The sequence below is a fragment of the Polyodon spathula genome, chromosome 22 (genome assembly GCF_017654505.1).
Source record: "Polyodon spathula isolate WHYD16114869_AA chromosome 22, ASM1765450v1, whole genome shotgun sequence".
NCBI classification, from domain to species: Eukaryota; Metazoa; Chordata; class Actinopteri; order Acipenseriformes; family Polyodontidae; genus Polyodon; species Polyodon spathula.
The window spans coordinates 26703862-26728818 of NC_054555.1; the positions used below are offsets into that span (position 1 = coordinate 26703862).

At 42.0% G+C, this 24957-nt stretch overlaps 1 protein-coding gene across 3 annotated transcripts in view; it reads right to left on the reverse strand.

Annotated features, from left to right (window-relative positions):
* Positions 1-1512: 1512 nt before the first annotated feature.
* LOC121296998 (coronin-1C) overlaps positions 1513-24957 on the reverse strand; it is a 38637-nt gene continuing 15192 nt past the window's right edge. For 2 of the 3 annotated variants that reach the window (XM_041222991.1, XM_041222992.1), the window contains exons 2-11: positions 22635-22834; positions 11868-11990; positions 10171-10300; positions 9637-9818; positions 9234-9353; positions 8932-9036; positions 7418-7563; positions 6824-6881; positions 6273-6521; positions 1513-5255 (exon numbers count right to left, since the gene is read on the reverse strand). In XM_041222991.1, coding sequence (XP_041078925.1) covers positions 5136-5255; positions 6273-6521; positions 6824-6881; positions 7418-7563; positions 8932-9036; positions 9234-9353; positions 9637-9818; positions 10171-10300; positions 11868-11990; positions 22635-22834 — 1433 coding nt within the window. In that variant the 3' untranslated portion in view covers positions 1513-5135. Of the gene's footprint in view, positions 5256-6272; positions 6522-6823; positions 6882-7417; positions 7564-8931; positions 9037-9233; positions 9354-9636; positions 9819-10170; positions 10301-11867; positions 11991-22634; positions 22835-24292; positions 24359-24957 lie in introns of those variants that run through there. The other variant, XM_041222993.1, reaches the window with a different exon arrangement.

Here is a 24957-nt window from a genome sequence, read left to right on the forward strand (position 1 = left end):
TTGAAGATTCAAAATGTAAACATCATTCAAATCATTCGCTGCTCACACCGTCCTTATCTATAGACATTATTTTTTTGTATTTTAAAAAGCCATTTTTATTATATATATATTTTTTTATTATTTCTTTATTTTTTTAACAAGAAAAAAAGATCTTTCAACCTTTAAAAAAAAAAAAAAAAGTTTCTAGCCGTATTTTCTTCCCAAACAGGCTTTGTGTAACTGTGACAGGATTTGGAATGGTTTGATGTGGTCTCTACAAAGACAAGCAGACTGTGCCACTGGCTCCAGCTGGAATGATTCTCCAGCAGACCCTGTCGCACCTACATTCCACATGGGCTTCCTTTCCTGGGACACTGAACCACACACTGTGTAGCTCCCCCTCACAAGCTCTGAAATGCCGCCATCAAAGATCTGCAAAGCAAGGGATTAATTAAGTAATGACTTTGGAAGAATGTGGTCCAATGATTGAGTAATATACAGTAATTAATACCTGACGCAGAGGCCAGAATTTGAATTCCTGGACCAGTTTTTTTTTTTTTTTTTTTTGAAAAATGAAGCAGATAGCAATCCTGATCATTATGTTTATGAAGATATGTGCACTTTATTTATTTATGCTTTATTTCATTGTAATGTTTCTTTGGGTCCTGTACTCTTCCACAGAGGAAAAGTAGTTCCTTATCCCTTTTCTCTCTGTTCTCCTTGTAGGGAATAGTACTTGGTATGTTACTTCCAGTTTCTGGTGATCAGATTGCAACTGTTCCAGCCACGAATGTCATTTGTATCAAGCCGTTAGTTTGGCGATTGGCTGCTGTTGGTCCCACTAACAATTTCACGCATTGAAAGAACATGTAAACAATGTTCTTTTCAGCATTGAGAAGTCTGGCAGTGACAGCTTTGGCTTGCTGCTTTCTGACATGTTATCAGTGTAATGACACATACACTAAGAAACGAGAATAAGATACTGACACTTGAAGCATTAGTTTACAGGGTGTGGCAGACAGCTGGGGAGGGGGTGTGTGTAAAATAATAACCATGTGATTAGTACAAGCTCTTAATAAAGGCCATTTTAAAACAAACTTAAAGCAGATCTGGATTTTTAGTTTCAGCTTTTCATCCCGCACAGTTCTGTTTCCATTCAGTGTGTGATACAATGGAAACTTCAGCTCAGTGTCTATAACGCTTGCTGTAAATAACCACCACTTCCTCATATTGTGACTCATCACGCTTGCCTGCAGCCTTCCACTGGCTCCTTTGTCCTTTAAACTCTGGCACGTGAAACTCAAGGATTTGTGTGTAAACGTGAAGCTTTCTGAAGAACTTTTAGCCTAAAAGGGCAGTGGAATGTTTGATCTATCCACTCTCCAAGTGAAAGAGACCCAGATCACCACAAGGTTCACAGCATGTGAACCACAGTTGCAAAGCCCTGTGCTCAACTGGTGGACGCCAAGAGAGCTTATTTTATTCATTGGAAGAATTGTCAGGACAACACAAAAACCCACAAAAACCCACACGCACTTTTAACTTTGTATTTATTTAGTAAATTCGATGAGTTCATGAAATCGAAGACATTTGGACAGAACACCAGTGTGACTATTATGAGCAGATTCCAATTTGTTTTAAAATACAGTTTGGCTTTTCAGTTCTCTCTTAAATCATCAATGCTGGGCAAGGAATTACATTAAAAAAACAAACAAACAAAAAAAACTGTCTAATCCCTCTGAAATAAACCCATTCCTTATAGTCAAGAAACATTCCTTAAAACAATATACCCCCTTTCAACCTACTTATCGTATTGCACTGAAACGACAGCCATCTCTCTGTAACATGTCCATCACCCACCTCTTCCACAACACAAGCATTACCCTCCTATTGCTCTAATCCACAAAGACATCATGCATCTACTACCCCAACAGGGGCTAACAACTCTAATAAAATGACAGCTGGGTATTGTATAGCTGAGTTTAGTGGGACATACAGTTCTCAGGAGCAGGAATAGAGTTTGACATGCAGTCCAAAAAACAAAATAAAAACAATTAAAATCCCCCCAACCCTTTCAGTTCCTTTACTCGCTTCCAGTATTGACTAAACAAATAGCTGCAATAAAACGACTTCATGCAGAGCCATAGTTATTGGTTCTAGAACCCACAGGGTTCAAATCCTTGCTTCCTCCTCATATCCCACACCATGGCTGTAAACACCAAGCCAGAGGCATGCATGAAAAGCAGAGCACCGTGCAATCTCCTTCTACACTGTCACCCTTACAAGGTAAAGAGCGTTGTAACAAAGTGATCACAGGTGGAGAAGTGATGCGTTACATTCTGATGCTCCCGGCTTGTTCTGGCGTTCTAAGTTTCATCACAATTGGAGGACAGATTCACTGAATTACGTGCACCCAGTCCATCCTGCCCTCATCCTCCCGCAATGCCATGTTTTCAGTTCATATACAAGCCTGTATCATGCCCATCATTTTATTGTTCTGCTCACCACTTTGTCAGTCTACTGCAAAACCAATACTGATGCAATATAAAAACCCTGTTTTTTGAGCATTTACTGAATGCTATGCATCAAGCACAATGCAAAGTATATTTAGGCAGCTAAAACATGGGCACAGTATGTGGTTAATACTGTGTGTCTTATATGTATATAAAATGAACCAAATGCATAACTAATAAGCGTGGCACTACGGGGGGGGGGGGGGGGAGCTGCGACTGTTCTCATTTTAAAATGTCATCCATTCTCAATAACCTGCTATTTCTCTCACCAAGCAAAGTAACATTACACAAGCACTATTCTCTATGTTGCAATAAGACATCGCCTTCAGTTCAGGGTAGAAATAGAACACATTTGGACCAAAAAATAAAATAAAACACCACCAATCGGTTTAGTCATTTAACAAAATATAAAAACACCACACCACTCTTTCAGAGGATCAGCATTATTTTGTCTTCCTTTTTTAAATGCAATTCATCTGTATGACACACGGTCCCAGGTCTGGCTAAAGACCAGTCAGCAGCCTCCTCTTATATTAAACACATTTAAAAAGGCTCAGTAGAACAAATCTCATGGGTCAGAACTACTGGTAATTAGGATGGGCTATACCCAGGTCTCCTTTAAACACATTCTGAACAGAACACATTTCTGGGGGAATGGAGGGACTTTGCAGTTTGGATCAGTGCTGGTATTGTGTGTGTGTGTGTGTGTGTGTGTGTGTGTAACCCAAAGCAGAGAGGGGTGTGACTGGCTGAGCATCATCTCAGGGACCCTGATCAGTTTGCATGATTTTTACAGTGAGGGGTCTCAGACAAATAACTTGCAGATGAAACTAGAAAATACAAATACAAAAAAACAAACAACAACACACTCTGTGTTAATGGCTTTCCTCCCAACCACTCCCTTAGAACAGATACTGCAATATACTCTCTCCTCCACCTTTCATGCAACAGCAAAACTAGCAGATTTTCTTTTTTTGGACAGTTTCGATTAAAACCGATGATGCAGTAATAGAGTGAGGCCAATGGCCACTGACTATCAAAAAATAAAAAAGCCCAAAACGGAGAACAAGTTCACAGATTAATTTGATCCCTCATTTAGATCAAATACAGTTGAATTGTTTTTTTGACATATAATTCAACCCTAGGCTGAAATGGTTGACTCCCCCCAAAATACGTTTATTTTAAAATGAGTTTGACGACATTGGCGCCAGGAAGAGAAAAAATAAAAACCTGACTGCAACTTTACAAGCATGAAAATCAGATGCAGCTGACAGACTTATAAAGGAGAGAGAGAGAGAGAGAGAGAGAGAGAGAGAGAGAGAGAGAGAGAGAGAGAGAGAGAGAGAGGGGGGGGGGGGGGGAGGATATTTTACATTTGGCTGTACATATAGGATATATACCCCGTTTTGATCAGCAACAGCCTCCCTTCTTACAACAATTACAATGTCATTTACAGCATCCATTGTAAATATTAGATTCACGTGGTGTGATGAGGCTCTTCACTCTCAATTGTAAAAATGACACATTTAACTGACCTTTAATATTGATGTAAAATGCAACAGCTAAAAAAAACAAGAATTCAGAAGACCACTGGCCTGGCTACCAGTTCTTTAGCCTTCACACTGGATCACACAGCTGTGAAAGAAACATTTAAATCAAACTTTTTTTTCGGCAGATTTTATTTCGGATTAGATCTTGCTAGTGAGTAAAGATCCCCCTGCAAGACTTTGCTAGCGATTTCCAGAGAAGCAGTTTGCCCGAACAGGGAGGTAGGTCCCACTCTATGGAGACGACATGAAATGCAATACGCGATTGAAAAAACACATCTACGACAAAGGTGTCCATGATGCATTGATGTGGCCTACTAGAGAAATGGCAAGAACACATTTACAGCTACAGCACAGACTCACCAGTGGGTCTGTTAATGTTTAACTCCCCTGAAAACGACCAGGGCAAAAGAAAACTCGACGATGAGGAGCTGAACAACGTAACCCTTTCTATTCAGCACTCTTATCTTGTAAACATGCACATTTTTGTTCTAGTTGAAATGATCAAATCTTGCTTGCATTTTTAAACTTTTAATAGATTCATTCTGTACTAAAAGTCCACTTCTGCCTCGGTTTTATTGAATACGGTCTGATTGCATTGTCCCCCAATGTGTTCATTGAATGCATAAAAAACCAAAAACACTGTCAAGGAGGTGTGTAAACAGAACTCCATTTAGATTTGGCAACAAAAAAAATGAAGGGAAAAAATGCAATACTGGTGGATTACTACATATAAAACATTTGGGTATAACACAGTAAATACAAACTCGTCACAAACATTTTCTTGGTCACAAATTTAAAAAAAAAAAAAAAAAAAAAAAAAAAAAAGCTATTTTTGAAGATTCTCTTGACAAGGACAGTCAAAATTGCCACTTATTAAAACTTTCAATAAAAAAGCTGGAATATCAATTGCAAGAATCTCTTTTCTCTGTGTATTAGTGGGGGTAAGAAAGTTCATATCGGAATGTGAAATCATTGCTAGGCAACAGGCCACAGGTGGATCGCAGTCATCAAGATTGGAAGTGAAGGGTCCTGCCCACCTGGCGCAATCCTAGCCAATGAAACGTCCCAAAATAGCGACAGGTGCTGTCGGTCTTTAGATTGCAATCTTTGACATTTGCTCTTCTAGTTTGGCGATTCGCTTGTCTTGGCTGCCAATAAGGTCTTTAAGGGTTCTGATTTCTTTCAGGATCTCATCCAGCTTGGCTTCGTTTTGCTGGTAAAGACATGAAAGCATTTGTTTAACACACAGAAGTTCAGAGGATTCAAATTCAATCTTTTTTTTCTCACCATTTAGCTTATTTTTCCATTTCACTATGGAAGTCCCCTAGTGTGTATATGTGTGTGTAATTATATATATTCTCTTTTACAAGAGAAACCTAAATAAGTCAAGGAAATACCACGAAATTGAAAATTACCTAATTTATTTATATGTAAAAAATAAAGTCTGGTGTTCACAGCTTTGATGTGCTCAAGGATCTTATATCAATGTATCTTTCCCGTTTAAATAAGGCATCCAAGCTGCACACAACCAGCAATTGCAATTAAGGTTGGCTCTATGGAAAAAGCCTTTAATAAAAACCAACAGCTGTGCCATTTCTAGCTGGGAAAGGGTTAAGATCAATTCTATCCTTCTGAACTAGCAGGACTGGTCACATTACATACGATAAAGGGTTAGCGTTACAAACTGTACGCAGAGATTAAGGAGGGCTGGGTCTTTCCAAACCCTTTAACAGATGTGCTTGAGGTGGGGCAGGCTGGTGAAACACTGCAGTACAGTGCACACCAGCTGCAACATCTTCAATTCTCAAGCACAGCTATCACCCAATCGGGGTCAAAGCATATGGGACACTAAATCTATGTTGCAAATGTAGGATTTTGTGCTTCAGCCATATTATGAACTGTATAATTCAACTTGCACCACAAGGCTGGCTTGCTCATAAAAAGGTTAATGTACTGGAAGCCTTTGCATTCCAACAAGAAAATGAGTCACACTACAGTAAAGTTAACACAAGATCAATACAAGCAGAGTGCACAATCTGCAAATGCTGTTTACCACAAGTAATGGAATGTAGTTCTACCCTACTGTACTGGAACTAGAAGGAAAAAGCACACAATGGTTAAATATCAGAACGTTTTTGCCAGGTGATAGAATAAAGAAGTTTGGCTACACGTGGGCATGACTGGATGTCTTCACTTGAAATGGCGTGCAGTAGAGCAGTGCCACGCTTACTATGGAGGGCGTCGAGGACACAGGTTTGTTCCCAGAGCCAGAGATCTCTGCCTTCTTTTTGACGGCCAGCTTGTTGTCCAGCAAGTTCTTCTTGACCACCTTGAGGTCACGGTTCTTGCCGGGGATGTAGCCATGCTTCAGGGAGATTAGGATGGGGTCGGCATTCTTGCCCTCGAACCAGTCCTCTGCCTCCAGGGCAGCGTCGGGGCCGGCTGTGTCGGGGTACAGGTCATCCTGGAACAGGTCAGACTGCAAGGAAGCGTAACAGCTGTGAACCAGGAGTGTGGGGCAGCTTTAACTACAGGGGCCCTAAATGCACACATGGGGAACAAACCTGTAACTAGCACAGTACTTCACATATATACACCACTGAAGGGATGTGCAAAAACCTTATTTCCAAGTCTTCTATTTTTGAAAGAACACAAAACGCCTTGCTTTGTAGTCTATATACAGGGATAGCTTTGATGTTACAACAGGATCACCGTGGTATCCAAAAGGCTTTCACATGTACAGTAGAGAAGGGTTGTACCAGACCACTCTAGTCTGCTTACCTTCCTGGGTACAGTCATGATAATAGGTTCACACTTCCTCTCCTGCAGTTTATAAAACCTGAGTAGGAAGAAAAACGAGGATCAATCTAGTAGCCAGACAGATCTGACATGCACAAAGTATCTCTACAGCTGTCCCTTCCTCTCCATCTCACTCAGCTCCTTGTTTAAAGCCCCTCTCCACCCACACACAGGTTGACAGGATTTATAAACTACTGCTCATCAAAATGCTAACAATGACACGACTCCTGTTATGAAGCAGCATGCTTGAAACCGATCAATTAATTTCTATCTCTTAAACAACTGTGGCTGAATACATGTCCAGTTGGTGTTTCCGTCATTAAAATGGCTTCTAAAAACCGACTCAAATAAAATGGGACTGCGGTAGCATTTCCTATCCATCAAAGAATGCCTCTTGCATTTCACTGCTACTTTCCTGCAGGATCATTTCTGACTAAGAGGTGCTTCAGTAACCAGGGATTAGTGCCAGTGCAAGACTGCCCTCTAGGGGATCATCGAGGGAATCTGTTCAGCAGTCACGATCCCAGGGGAAGAAAAGAAAGCTGGAAAGTGTATGGTTGGAATTCCTGTGGTTACCTGGAAATCTCACACTTGTTGACGTCCAGCCCTCTCTTTGGCATGTAGCCCATCCCTCTCTGAGGCTCCTTACTGCTGTAGGTGTTGAGGAAATGAACATAGGGGCTTTCTTCTGTCACTTCAAAGTAGCGAATGCTGCTATCCCCCTGTGGAAAACAGAAATAATGTGAGAAATTGGATTAAACTACTCACCGTTTAGTTGTGTATCCACTGGATCATGTAATGAAAAGGGTCATGTTTAGATCATGCTGTGCTTCCATTTGCTGTATAGAACTGTATAGTAAGCTTTGCAGGTTTACTGCGATCATGTGCGAGCTACATATGGAGACAAATTAACAAAAATCTACATGCACACAATGCTGTTATTGTGCACCACTTAGTGGCTGCTACTGTGTAAAACAGCTGTACATGAAGCTTCCAATTCGTTTCCAATGGCTACCTAAAAAGGTCTTTACAACTGGTACAGCATTCATTTAACCCCTTCAGGGCCCTTTGCACGATAACTAAGCCCTGCCTAAAAGAAGTCTAGCTTGGATTCCATGCACACAGTTAGCTGGGATGCCTGGCATTTGTATTCAGGAGACCTGAAGTTATCCCAAAAATGAGGGAACTTTCTGCATCACCTTGTAGAAAACACAGGAGGCACGAACCCACGATCCTAGTGAAGCTTCAGTGTGTCACTGTGTAAAATCTTTAGTGGCCTCCATCAAGCGATTTACTTAACCTGGCAACAAAAACCTGTTTACAGTGGAAACGACTCAAAAGATCATCCGGATGACCACGGAGTATGAAGGGAAGCAGCACAAGTTGTCCCTCTGAACTCCTTTAATTTAGGATTGCTTCCCACTGAAGCAGTGGGGTTACTCCTCAGTCAGGTTGGTGAAAGGAAATGGACTTCAATTTGTAGAAAGCTTTCCCTGTCTAGGCATGTCTAAATACATCGATATTCGAGATCTGAACCAGAGGGGCTTGTCTGCTGCGCACACACACCTGATCCCGTTTCACAAGGGGAGCCGGTTATTGCTTAAAGTAGAGCTAAGGAAAGGTCACGCCTGCTTGACGAATATTTACCGTTTTGCACACTTTCTGCATGTTTTGCATCAGAGTGAAAGGAAAGTTTGCTTCTTCGATCACACATGTGCCAACAGAGGAAGTTCAAGCGAAAATGTATAGTATATGCAAAACAAAACACTAAAAAAAAACCCTACAGCAGGCAGTTCTCAAAAATCCTGCTACAATGTCAACACAAAACGTGCTGCAAATGTGTGAAAAAAGACAGACTGATTGGGCTAACACTGCTTCTAAAACAGTAACTGAACATTTTTTTAATTCCTAACAAAAATGACCCAGTCTTAATGAACTGTTGGTAATTTATTTTAGACATTTTAAAAAATGATGATTGGTCAGAAAATGGAAAACAAAATCTGTTCATTTTTAAAGCCTTTCCTTAGCCTTACCTCAAGGCATATCACCTGTGATCAAGAAAACGGCACAAACACAAGCTGATCCCTTACCTTACCACATAGGTAAACCACGTTGGTGTCTGGGTCATAGAAGGGAAGGAGCACTCCGTTGCTGCTGTCCAACTCGTGCAGTGCAATCGGCTCATCCATGTTTTGCTGCAAGACATTTTAACATTGGTTTCATCATAACTGTGCACGTTTAGCTCAATAAACTGGTGTAAAAATACTTCTGCCAACCATCTCCTCCCCATCCTATTCCACATATTCAGTGCTACAGTTGTAGAAGGGGGGAGCTGGCTCAGGAGAAGAGCCTGGAAAGGATGCTTTCTAGAGCTGGGCTTGCTGGTTCTCACCGGGTTCCAGAGTGCGACCTGTCGCTCGCTCATGCGGCTGAATCCTGTGGTGAAGATGTTCCCGTCGGAGAGGAAGATGGCTCTCATGGGGCGGGCTCCTTCGTGGGCTTTGTCTTTCTCCTGCATCAAGAGGAGACAAATCAGCAATCAATGAAGTACACAGCCAGGGCACAAGGCAATCAATGCATGAGTCATTTACTCATCTGGGACCCCGGTTTAGAATCCAGCAATTTAACTACACTAATTTCTCCTTCTAATTCTTCAGTTGCCATTAGGAGGCCTAATAAAAAAGTCTAAAAACACACACACATTAAAAACTCAATGTGAAATTAAATTTCACCAATGCCTACACAGCGCTCCCGGATTGAGTGGAGGAAGCTAGATAAAAATCAAGGGGACTCACAACAGTGATCTTCTCCTTCCTGGGGTCAATGACCCGGATTTTCTTGTCTTTGGAGGTTGTGCAGATCAGGCTGCCGTTGCGGTTCCAGCACACGCTGTAGATCATGTCCTGGTGCATGTCTTCCAGATTGATCATGGCTTCCCCGGTCCCCACATTCCACACAATGATCAAATTGTCACAACCTGGACAATGGGGGGGGGGGGGGGGGGGGGGGGGGAGGCAAGGTCAGCAACACATCTTGCTCACAAATATAGAATATTCAATCATAACAAGCAGAGAAGTTCAAGAGACTGCCTTCAGCAGCCAAAATTCTCTTGTATCCATGAAAGTTGTATTTCACACAAATGAAAGGTGTGTTAGTCTGCTTGTAAAGTGGTTTAAAAAAACATGGGACGCGTTTGAAGGTTACCGGTATAGCCAGCTGATGAAATCTCTTGGGTAGCTTTCTGGTCATTATGCTACACAGTGATATATCAATGAAATCCCAGTCTGGCAGCTTGCACAGCACTATCAGAGAGGCAGTAGAAGACCCACCAGCGCTGAGGAGGACGTTGCGTGCGGTGGGGTGCCACGACACAATGCCCACCCTCTTGGAATGACCCTCCAGAACCACGGCTGGCTCGGACAAGGGGAGCGCAAGGCCATTTTCAGGGATCTGCCACACCTGCAACAGAGAAACCAGGACTAGGCTCAGCATTGACAGCACATACACTAGGACTAGGCTCAGCATTGACAGCACATACACTAGTCATGGGTGTTACTGCAGCAGCATCCATTTCATGTTTTAGCCACCAAGGTGAAGCACATTAACTTGTGTACTTGCTCTCAACATTTCCAGGATTGCCCTAGCAGAATTACAGGCTCAAACTCGACAACTCACAAACCATTGCATTAACAGTTTCAAACAGCCGATTTACTGGGCAGTAGTGTTTCAGTGAAGCTGCAATCATGATAAACTGCAGTTCCAAAGAGAACCTGTAGGAGGCATAAGAGAACTGCTTACTAAACTAATGTAGCTGTGAATAATGGTTTAACATTACAGCGGGATTCAAAACAGGAATAAAAAAATACAGGAAATGCATTCTGCATAATTAAGTCTTAGAGAACTAAAGCATATTTACTGCAGAATTTGAGGAAGTGTCAAGACAAAAGGGCCCCATTTTGATCTTTCACTTTTGAGGAACTTTGGGTTGCTCAACAAAACCTTGATCTGTTCCATTTGCTAAAAACGTACTGCAGTATAGTGCAAGTATCAGCAGCATTGTGCAATACTGTGGCCAAAATCACAGCGCCTTTAAGAGAGACAGTCTCTCATCAATTCTCTGCCCAGGTTTAGTACAGGGGTCAGGATTAAACCATCTGGCAGAAGCAGGAGCACAGCTTCTAGGCCAAATAAGGCAAACACACTGAAAACTGGCGTTCCAACAAATTCCACACCATTTTTACACTTTGCAAACCAGATCCAGAGAAAGTGACCTATAAACTGCAATTGGTGTGCGGCAAGAAACGATCTACACCTGCAGGGTTGTATCTCTGGAAATCGTCAGTCTTCCATCGAATTACCCACTAAAGAAAGAATTAATGAAACTCTAGCAGAACAAAAAAAGGGGGGGGTGGGGGGTTGGGTTACATTCACATTTGAGTGGAAGGTCAAAGAACAACAGGTGCAAGTATGATGTAATTTCACAATGTACCAGTGTACTGTAGCTGGAATTCTGAAGAGAAATGGCAGGGGGGGGGGTTGCAGCAAAAAAAAAAAAAAAAAAAAAAAAAAAAAAAAAAAAAAAAAAAAAAAAAAAAAAGGAGTAATTAAAAAAACAAAATGTGGAGATGAACTTGAGTTTCACAGAACATGGGAAGAATGGTATGCGTTCAGCCTGTATTGCCGGAGTGATTTGTGGCTGAGCTCCGCGTGTGAAACTGCAGGCTCACAGTGCTGATGCTCCGGCAGAGGGAATTCCAAACAGGTGACGACACTGCCAGCAAAACAAAACAGGAGGAGGTATTCACCACTGGCTGCAGACACAAGCGCGCCTGCCAAGCAGGGATCTGACCATACGCCAGCACCATCACACAAACACACTGCTGAAGAGACCCTTTACACCAATGCACGCTCGCACTATTTCATTCTATCTACAAGGCTGCAAATGACCCTTTATTTAATGTGATCCTCCCGGCTCCAACCATCAGCCTATATAGCATGTATACAGTGTACACATTCGCTCACATACCATGACAGTGCAGTCCTCAGATCCACTGGCAATGACTTGATCATTGTGTGGACACCAGTCAATGTCCAACACAGGTCCCGTGTGGCCACATACTGTAGGGTAGGATTTGTCAATTCGACCAGTCTGCAAGAGAAAAAGGAAAAAAACAAATTCAGAAGATATATAGAGCTAACTAACAGAGCAAGACTTCACTCCGCACAGAACAGGCACGACCTATACAGTTCAACCTGTACGTACGACATACACTGCAGGGCTGGATGTGGATTATTGGGTTGCCTTTGAGCTTTACACAAAGGCACTGCACCCCATGCTGGGGGCAGGGTTCTTACAGAAGACATGCGTTCATCCTGCATCACAGCGAAGCCTTTTCCAGATATGCCAAGCATTCCGAGACCCTTGGGCTCTTGTTATACGGTTTGCCAGCACACAAGCATTTCAGCATTCAATACTTGGTGTAAATGACACAAACAGAATGCAAACAGGCTCCCAAATGCAGGTTTTCTGTTATTTTTCCACACACACAACCTAGCAAGAGAACACATACATGAGCCAATATCAAAAGAGGCCCGATATCATGTTCCCCGAAACAAAATTAGTGGGGGAGCTAAAAGGATGTGCAGTGCTAGGAATTCACAGTCTAGTGCTGGGTCACGTGCAAGTCACACAAACACTGCTTGAAATGCAGCAACACAAAATTGTCACTTGCTCTAAATAACAAAGTTTAAAAACACAAAAAGGAAGACAAATGTATAAAGGCCACCAGGACTGCTGTAACAGATTCAACATTAGCAGTATTTCTCTCCTTTATTTCAAAAGGGAATTTGAAGGGGTACAATTAAAAAAAAAAAAAAGTTTAATTTACTAAATTCTAATAAAGTTATAGCTAGTTCAAAATTAAACTATTCTGGTTTTCATACCAGAATATTCTTTCAAAATTCAAACCATGTTTATCCAGGCATTACAAACAGGACAAGCAACAAAAGTAACTGCAAATTTGCCCCATCAAGGGAGAGAACTCCAGACTGATTTCGCAGTTCACACCTTTCAACGAATTGAAATGTTTCAGAGGCTTATTCCACCCCCACCCCCCCTTTAGTTGCCGTGCGATGACATCAGCCAGCCAGAAGGCAGTTCCTGACCCTTGACCCAAACAGCATCACTGAAATTAGATTAATAGGAAAGAGGGCCCTTCTTTCCCTGGCCAATTCCATTAGCCATGCAACCTTCGCCTCCAAATACTTCATCACTGGAGCCTGACATCACAAAAGCCTGTCATTAGAACAGGACGGTCCTCGTTTGTACCAACTGCCCCTTACTCAATGCCCTCTACAATCTAGAAATAGTCTGTTCATTGTTTCATTTCATGCAAGGGTGTTTGAGAGCAAGGTAGAACACAGTACTGTGTACTGCAAGTAATCTAGTAGGGTGTGTGGGCATGCACATTGGTACCATTCACCTGATCACAATGCAGACTGCAAACTCTCAGTATGAGGAAGGCATGTTTCATTGTGCAAACCAATGTAACTGCTGCTTCTCAGTGCATCAAATTTTTTTAAAAGAATGATGAAGTATTATTTAAAACTACAGAACCCTGCAACTTTACCATATACAGTCACTACCACACCAGCATGACTTTTTTTTAAAGGCGTGGCAGCCAGAGATCGACTCAGATCAGCACTGGACCCAGGGTTCTGCATTACACACTTCGTGTCTGTGCACAAGAGCAAGCCTAGTAAAATGGGCAGGTTGTGGCTTTGGTTACTAAACAAACAAGACAAATCGCAGCATTTCTTACATCCCAAAGAACAGGCGCAGGTTACTGTAGAGCCTGACGTAATCAATGTGGCTTTGCATTTGTTTTTCATAACTTCACATTTGTTTGGTCTGTATCTACCAAAACGTGCCACTTTGTTTTTCCTTGTAAAACTCAATCAGTCATTCAGAGTCTTTTGTCTAACTTCCTTTGAGAATTATTGCTTGAGGAAATGACTCAATGTCCTGGACTTTTGTGAACATGAAAATGAACATTGAAAATGTTTAAAAACACAACTCTGTGTGTGTTTGTGCACATGCGTGTGTACACACACAATTTGAGTAACTATAACAACCTCTCTACCTTTATTACCCACTGTAATATTACATGTTGCAATATAGCCAACACCTAACAATTCAGAAGTCTAAAAATGACATTTAGTGTACATTGTAGGACAAGCTTTAAAACATGGGCTAGTTACAAGATCAGAGCTCAAAGTCCAGCAAAAAAATTACACATACAACTAATTTAAATCTGAAGAAAGAGAGAATGTGTGGGGGTTAAGGAAATAATGTCTAAGTGAAAAAAAAAAATCAGTCTCTGTACCTTGCTGTACATTAAATTTTGGGGACACACACACCACACCCTTTGGACTGGCAGTGCAAATGGATTAAAAAAAAAAAGGGAGTGTAATAAAATCACATCTTTACAGTCAGCCGAGGGCTATGTATAGACTTCCCAAAACTAATCTGCATCACAAAACCACCTTGCAGTTCAGCACTACTGCTGATGTCTGCTCAAGGGAGGAGCCCGAGTGAGTAAGGGCTAGAAGAGGTATATTGGTGGAGAATACCAAAGCACCCTTACACGCCCCACACCCTACCATGCTGTAGTCCCTCACGCAATCTTTTTAAAAAAAATAAAATAAAATAAATTAATTAATTAAAAAAAGAGTTTGCTAGTGTCTCTAAATGCCTAGCCCATTCCCCAGCTCTTGCCCCGAGCAGTTTGAAAAGGCAGCTGTGTTTTTAGGCAGTTCTGCTTCTCAATGCCTGTTCAGTGCAATTCTATTATGCAAATGAAGTGGCTGGGATCCAGTAGCAATGCCCCAGATTTCAAACTGCTGCATTGTCCAGTCCCCCTGCTGGCAGTAACTGCAGCATGTGCATTGCCCATTCCCCCCTGCTGGGAGTAACTGCAGCCTGAGCATTGCCCAGTCCTCCTGCTGGCAGTAACTGCAGCCTGGGCATTGCCCATTCCCCCTGCTGGGAGTGGGATCACATTTGAAAGGAGGAAGTGTAAAAGACCTTGCAGGAAGCCTGGAGTAAACAGGACATCAGCTAATCTCCTTGACCGAATGTACAGAAAACCTCTGCTTTAGGACTGCTGCTCTTTAGATTTGATTCAGTTAGGGCTGTGTGGCTGGTCTGGCCATATATACAATATACAAATGAAAATAAAACGAACGTAGATTTAAATGCTACAATATTTATTGGACAAGGAAATTCTCAAATTAAGCAGGACAGAATGTAGCTCATGTTTGCTGCACATGTTTCTTTCTGAGGTTTCAAAAGGAGGGATAACCACAGCATCAATGCAGATTATGAAAGAGTTAGACTGTGGGTTGCTATTTATTTTCATTATGTTGCCGTGCGATTAATGGTCTTTTTTTCTAAAAGGGCACAGCATGCCTGGAAGACACGACTAACACTTCATTACCAGACCAACACATACAGGCTACAAGAGTGTAAAGCAGGTGGATGATTAGTGCTCAGCCCCAGATGGTCACAAACTGCACTGTGTTATGCTGGAAATAACAGGCCATAATACAGACACATTTACCATTCACTCATGGCCATGATAATTAGCCATTAGTCAACCTCTCAGCTGTGCAAGGCATCCAGAACGAATGCTGAAGAGCCAGAGATACAATATCATTCCTGCTGGGGATACAGCTGTGCGATCAACCCCAGGGTCAGGCCCTAAAGGCAGGGTTCATTACGTGTTTGCTTAGTATTTTATGGCACGGGGACAAGAGCCGCAGCAGAGTATAAAGAACTCCACGGGACAGACCACAAATGTTAAAAGCAATTTTATACCCAGACCTGGCCTAAAGCATCCCAGCAGAATTGCAGCTTACTTTCAAGAGAAAAATAAATCAATCTGTGTGTTAATCCATCAAAGTCTCCCTGTCGAGGAGGTTAAAAGCTCCAGAACCCCGAATGCAGAAGACTCTTTTGTATAATGGTTGAGACGCTTGCTTGCGGTGTGTGTGGGATCGCTGGCTCACTTCCAGCATGCGCCATGTTACATCGGTGCCCCGACTGATCTCAAATTTACTGCTGCACTGTGTAACAATTTTTTTTTTTTTTTTTGTTCCTGGGTAGTAAGTGTTATTTCCTAATTGCTTATGCCTCAAATTTACAGTATAATTGTAAATCTCAAAAAACTACTCGCTTCTAAATCTTTTGTAGTCATCTTTGTATTACTTTAGTATAAATACATGTTAATTTGGATTAATGTGTTGTTTTTCTCTGACTATGTGAACGAAAAAAAGACACACATTTGCCCATTTTCCCATTGGAAATTGTGATATTTTGAAATATCACTGTCCTGGTCACAAAAGCAAAGTTTGTGGGGAATAATAGCCATTTTCTATACTTTTGAGGCATAAGCAATTAGGAAATAACACTTACTACCCAGGAACAAAAATTGTGTTACATAGTGTTGGGGGGAGTTAAGGCTTAAAACCATCAATTCAGGCAAGTCCAGCCCTTTCACACAGTGATGGCTGTGGGGGAGGGCTCATCGCTTGTTCACCCCCCAGCATCAGTCCTGCTTCACTTTGTTTGATTCAATCCTTTGTTTCTGGGAAGCCTCACAGGTAAAGGGCTATGATGCCACTTCCCTATTGCTACCCAGCAAGCTTGTGGGAACACAATCACGGTGTGTAACAAAGACTAAAAATCGAAGGGATTCAGTTTCACAGGCGTGCTGTAGCAGTCATGAGAAAGCACTGATCGACGGGATTCGGTTTCACAGGCGCGCTGTACCAGTCTTGTGAAGCTTTCTGGCAGACTTCAGATGATGTATGACTTGTTAAGAGGTCACAAGAGAACCTGATGAAGCAGATTTAAAAAAAAAAAACACCTTGTGCTTTACACCCTGCCAGGCCACCAGGCTTCTGCAGCTTTGTGAGCAAATTGCTCCACAAACCACACTGTGTGCGATTATGTTCTGGCACAGGAAAGCGAGAGAGCGAAAGCTGCGGATGAGCCCTTCCAGAGCTATTAAGTGTGTGTTTGCATTCAGGATCTATAATTCAAATCCATGTTCGGAAATCATAAGATTCCCGTCAGGCTTGGAAAGCCTATCATTTAATAGTGCGGTTCTCCTATTGGGAAATTCAGTGAAAATGATGAGAGAAGAAAAAAAGACCACAAGCAGACAGTATATTATCTATAATGTATACCTGGACAACAGTGTCATCCATGTGCCTCAAGCGCCAAAACTTTATTGGATTCTCTCTGGTGTCAATGTTATTGATAGACGCCGGCACGACCGACGTCTCCAGGGACATCGAGGAGAGCAAACAAAGAAGTTTAATACAATTCATCCACTTCTGCCTTGCAACATGCTGCAATCTGTTTGAGGTCTAATGAGCCATCATTAAATCCGCCAACAGACGAGGCTCATGTATGAACACAGCGACACGCTGCACAAATCTGTGCAGCTGTATGGAGGCCACAGCTATTCTGCGGGGAAACCATTTCTCATTAGCTAACACTAAATTCTAAAAAAAAATCAAGACAAAAAGCAGAACATACCAGAAAATAAAAGATTAAAATAAAAGCCAGCACTTACAATCTCAGGATAAAAGTACATAGTATAAAATTCATAAAACATCTAATACAATTGTCAAATCAGTGTGGTGAACAGCTAGTAATACAACTGTAGGCAGGGGAAGTTTTCTGCAATGCCTGTAATGCTGCACATAAGAACAATGCCTGGGACACGCCAGCTGTGTAACTGCACCCACGCCCTCCCAGACATTGCAGTACATTCACTTTCCACCGGGGGTTTTACTGTACCTAATCTCACAGCTGGGTGTGGCTGCAGCATGTGGAAATCTCCTGGGATCAGGAGTACAGTTTAGGACAGTAGCAGAGCTGGAATTCACGTCAGGTTACACATTAGCACCACTGAGTAGCCCATGCTTTAATATACAGTAGCAGCTATTTCAATTAAACAAATGACATGAAGCACGAGTGGATAATTCCACTCGGATCTGCAGTTCTCTGGAAAAGCACACTTCCCTGTGAACACTAAATGTTTTAGGTGCATCAGTGAGCTCCCAAACACAGCTACAGCTGAAGTGCTAGCCAGCTAGCTGAATCTACAGTATTTTTGGACCTGGCGCATGAAACACATAAAAGATACACTTGAACTGGTTTGTGCGTCAACACGCTGAATAAACATTTGCAAAATGCAAAAACAATAAGTTAAAAATAAAGCTGCATGAATTGTTTTGAAACAAATCCCAGAAAAACTGACAAGACACATCTGTCTTATTGCAGCAGCAGCAGTAAAAATATACAATGCAAGATTCTACTCAGAGGGGCATAACCTTAAATGTTTTGGTGCAAAGCTCATTGCTCCAACCTTGAAAATTCCAAGAAAAGAAACTAGAAAAACTACGACAATATCAGGTTCAGGAGGCAACATGCCACCTGTGCTACAGGAGCCAAGTGCTCACTTGAAATGGCTTTAAAACAGCCATCCATCACAGCAGGGCTATCGCTACGCAACCTGCACAAAACAAAAACTCTGCTGCAGCATGAAGTCCAAGTGCTTCATATTTGAACAATTGTAAACTGCAAAATTCTATCCCTGCCGGCTTCAGATAAGCAGACCACAGTCTGAAAAGCTAATTTTACACAATGGAATTAAATCGCCTGTATACCTTTAGCAATACATTTTCAATCTCTAACCATCTATATTCTAGCATAGCAGCAGGTCCTAGGCTTGCTGAAAATGTTCCACACAGCAAAGCCCAGAGGATTGAGGAAGATCAGGATGCCCTGTCACCATGTGACCTCCTGGTAACAACACCACATACTGTAATGGAAAATTCCACTTCCTCAATCTTTGTGCCCGCCTCGTGGCAAAAGGGAACAGCTTCACAGGGCATGGTCAATTCAGCAGCGGCTGCAGGCAGCCTTCCCTCTAGCTATGCAATTTGCTTTTGTTGTTGGGCCAAAAAAAAGAAAGAGAGAATCTCTCCAACTGGTTTTAGGGACTTGAAGTGTAAAAGTATGCCAGCTAAAAGAAGTAAAGGAAGTAAGTGTGTTCAGACAAAACAGGCCACAGTACTACAGCACATGGCACAGGAACACTCAACTTCATCATTGTAGCTCTGCAACTTCCTATTCTACGCTTGAACTTGATGTACCCTCTTCAGAGCAAGCATTTCTCATGTACATCTCAATTTTTGCCCCACAACACACTAAAGTATCACAGCAGTGAGAGGACTGGGACAGACTGGCACCATCTCCAGTGTTATACAATGCTCACACCAGCAATACACACTACAGGTTTTTGTTACCTATGCACTGGGAACAGTACGGTCCAGTTTAGCTTGTGTGTGAAGATAAAGGATTTGTCTACTCAAACATCAGTTCCTTTCTATTATTCATTTGAGAAGAAAGGTCATAATGTGTATGGTGGCACAAAGCTGCCAAACAGTCTCGCATCTCATTTTAAAATGTGTCCAATTATAATAAATAAATGCAATTATATTTTACTGCTGGCAACATGCTGTTCAAATAAGCCTGTAAAATCTGCCAAAACCATGTGAAGGGAAGCGTGTATATCTAACACTTCATTCAACAGGGTGCAAAAACCATGCATGTATGTTCTGTAGAGGTTAGAATCCAGCAGCTGAAATGAGGATGCAACACTGGACTCTTTGAAATGTGCTTTGTACACTTTTTCCTCCTTGTGCAGTATCCACACCTCCCAGAATCCACTGGGCCTCGGCCCTGCTCACAGCCAATGGCGGCGCAGGGAGGAAACGGCTCTGGAAAGCTGACAGGCAAGAGCTCTGAATGGCCATATATGGTAAAATCTTCTGTCAGCAGGGCTCTCCAGTGTAGCAGCAGGCCACTTGAATACAGATTGGGGAGAATCAAGCAGCACTCAGGGAAGGGGCACAATAGAGACACAGCAGCATGTCTTAGGGGCTGGGGCTTGTATAGTTAGGCATCTGCCAACATCCCCAGGCAGGAGCCGAAGCGTGGGTTGTGTACCCTTGCCTCCTCACTTCTGCCTCAAGACAAATCCAATTTTAATTATCTTCATAACAGCAACAGAAAGCAGAATAGGAGATCAGTACTGTATGCAAAAGCAAATCTGATCTGCCTTCGGGAAAAAAAAAAATAAACAAAAAACATGAATACACACACACACACACACACACACACATCATCCACCATAGCATTCAGTGTTTCTAATGCAGCTCAATGCAGTGGGTATAATAAGGGGCAGCTTAATAATACATTTAAAAAACAATAAAAAAAACAGCTGACCTGTTCATACATTGTGTGGTTGGTTTCCATTGAAATACACACAACCACTGCAGCCTAAAAAGGATTGCTGGAACCACAGTCTGCAATGCATTCTGCACCACACATGCCCTCTCACCCCCAATATGATAAAATGAGTCAGAATGCAGCAAACAGAGGCGCCTGACAAAATACACAATTACACACAAGCACCCGATGCCCTTACTCTGTTGGATTACAAGGAGCCTTTACAATACAGCCTTGACTCATACCGATTGTGGCATGCTCCTACACCTCAAATCAAGAGACCAGGCCAGATGAGACAGCCGCTTCATTCACTAATAACACACCACTGTGTGGAAACAGTGGCAGAACATGGCAATTTTAAAAGGCAGAACAAAGGGTTCTGCTGAATGCTACATGGCAAGGCTGGTTATCAGGTCTTGCAACACAGTGCCCAATTCCTCTTTATTGTGCAACACTCAGTACACAGAGGAGTGCATTGTGAGAAAGGCAACTGGAGCTTTTTCTTTTTTTTAGCAATTTAAAACACAATGTTACTTTTGGAAAAGCCTACAAACAAAACCTGTGCTGGTAACCCAAACACTCCTCCCAAAATACAACAACCTCACTGCAGGGCAGCTCAACAAAAGGCTCAGGAACAAAGGCAAGTGCAATAAGGAACCTCCACAAGCTTCTCTTGCTAGGGCTTAGGGACAAGGAGGCTCAGATGTTACACTAACAGAAGGTGCTGGAGCTACCGTAAATGACAGAACAGGACTCTGGGACAGAACAAAATGAAACACAGAGGAGTTCTGAGCTTCCAAGAACACATTTAAAAAGGAACACAAGCGAGTGCCCTGCTTTGAGGAGAGGGTGGTTGCATTGAAAATGTACAGCACTACAATAGACCTATTCCTCCCCTTCCTGAACCTGCTCTGCTATACTAATTAAAATGCCCCTCGCATGGAGGAAGGAATACTGCAAGTCCCTAATGTGCATTATCTTCAGCTTCCACATCCTTTCTCAAATAATGTGCTTGTGAGGCCATCTGAGCCAACTAGCAGCAGCACTTTATCTACAGCACACAGGCAGAGGAGCAGATTCTTGGCAGGAAAGCAATACAAAAGGAGACTTTTAACCAAACAGCAAAAAGTATATATGCAGTGCAACTTACACACTATGATAGGCGTCTCATGATCTACCATTGTGTTCAAGGACATATCAGCTCTCTATAAAAACAAAGAGCAAACAGTATCCTAAGACAAGACTTTACACTCCCTCTAAATTAGATCCCTTTAATTGACACATGATTGAGAACCGACTATCTTCACTCTGTCACCTCCCCTCCAAAGTATTTCAGGATCTCTATTCTGTGTAATACATTTTAATAACCTATGAAAATATGTAACTTATTAAAAGACAGTCTGTTTAAATCATCTTTATTGTGAGTTTTGTTTTTTTTGCTGCAGATGATCCACGACACGCAGGTTAGAAGGCAAGTTGTATCTCATTGTGTTTTTTCTCCCAGTTTACACGCTGTATTACATTTGTAAGATTTAGATACACATGTTAAAACCTTCTGTGACAAGGACTCATTACCAGAGAGACACTGTCATGGGAGCAGGGACTAGGTGCAGCGGTGTCACACGATCTAAAAACTGACAGTAATACAGGTCAAAAAAAGAGAAAAATACAAATGAGAATTTTAAATAAGAATGCTGTCATTTTGTCCTGGCAGTTTCAGTAAATACATTTTGTGTATAGTTTTAAAAAAAATATATAATATATATTATAATATATATATATATATATATATATATATATATATATATATATATATATATATATATATATATATATATATACACATACATATATACACACACACACACACACACACACACAAAGTTCAGGCTCCTCTTGTTAAGGCTGCCATTCATATCAACAAGCGATTATGCAGGGTTCATTACAGTGTTCACAACGGACATTATTCACATTCATAATCACTGGGTAAAGCCAATAGGACTTCAAAACTTAGGGGACTGGTATGAACTCAAAGCCACACAGACTATTCAAATAAGAGAAACAGTAAGCTTAAAGTTAATCTGACTTTGTGCACACCCTTACTGGCATTATTCATACTAGAAATCAAGAGTGGTTCCCCCCCCAATCCAACAGCTACAAACTACACAGCAGATGAGAGGAAACTCTTTGAAAATACAGCCCTTTCAGATGAGCAATCTCAACAACAAATAAACAAAGCATGCAGCCCTGTTTAAAAGTAGAGGCTGTGGCTTGGCTGTGTTGAAAACGTGCCCAAGGCCACGCAAGCAGCTGTAGATCAGGAACAAGACATTAGATTCAATCCTTCCACAGTTCAATTCAGTTTGGTGGCAGTGAGCTGGGAAACGAGAATGGTGCTGTGCTGTGTAAAGAGCCCGTGCTTACCTTGTGCAAAGGGAGTACCAGGAAGGCGCCGCCGCCACTGGCCTCAATGATTATGGCAACGAATTTGGGGTTGACTGCGCAGAAGGAGCTGTCCCAGGTGACCCGCGAGACCCGGATGTCATCGTAACACTGGTCGTTCTTCACCGCCTGGCCAAAGACATGACGGAATTTGCTCTGTCGCACAACGCGCCTGAACATATCTGCAGGGGAGAGACAGGGGTGAGACACAAGCGCTGCACAGCCAACACAAAAGGAGTATCTTACACATGTGCCAAACGAGGGGGCTATAAAATTCATATGGACACTTTGCACTGTTCACAAAAAAAAGAAACTGGAAGCCCAATAAGCAATAAGATTCTGCAGTGCATCCACCACCACAGGTCATAGGCGGAATGATTTAATTCACAGCAGCAAGTAGCATTGCAGAGCAGCCAATTTAGCAGCAACAACTGAACAACTGTAAGGGCAAGCAAAAGAGGGAAAGCAGGCCTGTGCAACCTGCATGCACACAGCATAGAAGCCCTTTCTTGAATCAATATGTAGTATTTCTAGAAAGTTGGAATCCGACAGGTAGTGAATGCCCGGATGCTTTCATTTGGGATGATGAACAAAGCAGTGCAGGATCTGAAACTAGCTATACAGGTACATTTACTGTAGCACTACAGCTGCTTAGTCATTTATAAGATGCTTTTATCCAAAAGCAAATTACAGTAATAAGTTACATATTCACAGTTGCAGAGTCACTTCCAATAGGACTTTGGTTTTATGTCTCATTCAAAGGACAGAGTGCAAGGAGGGTTAGTGACTTGCTCAGGGTCATACATAGTGAGACCATAGCTGGAACTGAACCTGGAACCTCCTGATTAAAAGCCCCCTTCTTTAACACTGGACCACCAAGCCTCCTTATAGTGGAAGCATTATAAAAGAACACTAAAAACTCAGGGGACAGTCACACGTTGGTTAATTCATTCTTGGTTGTTTTTATTCACTCAGACAGAATAGCTTGTTAAAACAGACTAGGATTCATATTCTGCAGTGCATTAGTAAGTAGTTTGCGAAAGAGCTAGCCACAGGAATTAAGTGAGGGCAATTGCACATGTACAATACTGCCCCATTATAGACGGTTCAAACACTACCACAATAGGAGTTTATCTTCATGTACGCCCACATAAAAAGCAATGAGGTACAACTTCTCAGTTCGATGTAAAAATACACAGCCCATTTAATACGCAACCACTTTGTAAAATTGAAAGCGTAGAAAATAATTCTACACTTCCCATATTGCATCAGCTATTTTTCCCTGCTTATTTAAAAAAAAAAAAAAAAAAAAGGTTTGTCATCCCTACTAGAATGAAAACAGACTAAAAAAAAAAAAAAAAAAAAGAAAAGTTATTTAAGTTTGCTGCCGTGGCCTCATAAAACAGAATTTATGACTTTCAGCTTCAACAGGGGGAGGCGCTGGCTTAGTCAGCTTCAGCAGGCCTGCTTTGCAAAGCATGTTCATGAGCAAATACTGTACACACACACACAGAGACATGCAAAAACAGCACAGGACCGCCTGGAACAACGAAGCAGGGACTTCAACTAAGAAAAAGCCGGTCAGTTTAGCAGGAACCATGGACGGCACAAACATTAATCAAACATTCGAATAACCTTACTTAAAGGGACGTGCAGAACATATTCAGTGCGGCGAGCAACTTCCCCTGAAGATCAGCTGGAAACAATAGAAGTGGAGTACAAGAAGTTCTCCGTCAGTCTAGCAGAACGATGGGCCACTGGGCAAACACAGTGAAAATACCAGACAAGTTAACTACAGGAATGAATCTTTAAAAAAAATGAACATAGAAAGAGCTGTGGCTCTTGTAAAGCGGAGGCGTATCTGTTTATTGATTGCATGCATGATCTGCTCACCTCAAACCAGGGTACAGTTTAAAACTCACTTTATCTTTAGTCATGGATATTTGTTTAATTCAATAAGGGAGTTACAAAGTTATGTGCAAACGTCACATCCTTCTTGCTGGAATTGCTCACACAGTGGACCCAGCCAGTCCTCATATACAGACAGAGCCAAGCAAACCCAGAGAATCTTCACAGACCTCCAAGCAGCAGGAACAATGAATGGGACAGAGCTGAATATTGTAGAACTGCTTGTCTTCACACACTGCTACAGTAGCAAAGACAGTTTCAGTCAAGGGGGGATTTAAAGAAAAACAGTCAAGACAATGTGCTTTAAACCAAGAGACAGCTACTCTAAAACCACTAACCACCAACTGCCTCAGTCCCAGAGCTCCAGAAGTGAGCTTGAGCACCTGCACTCCAATGC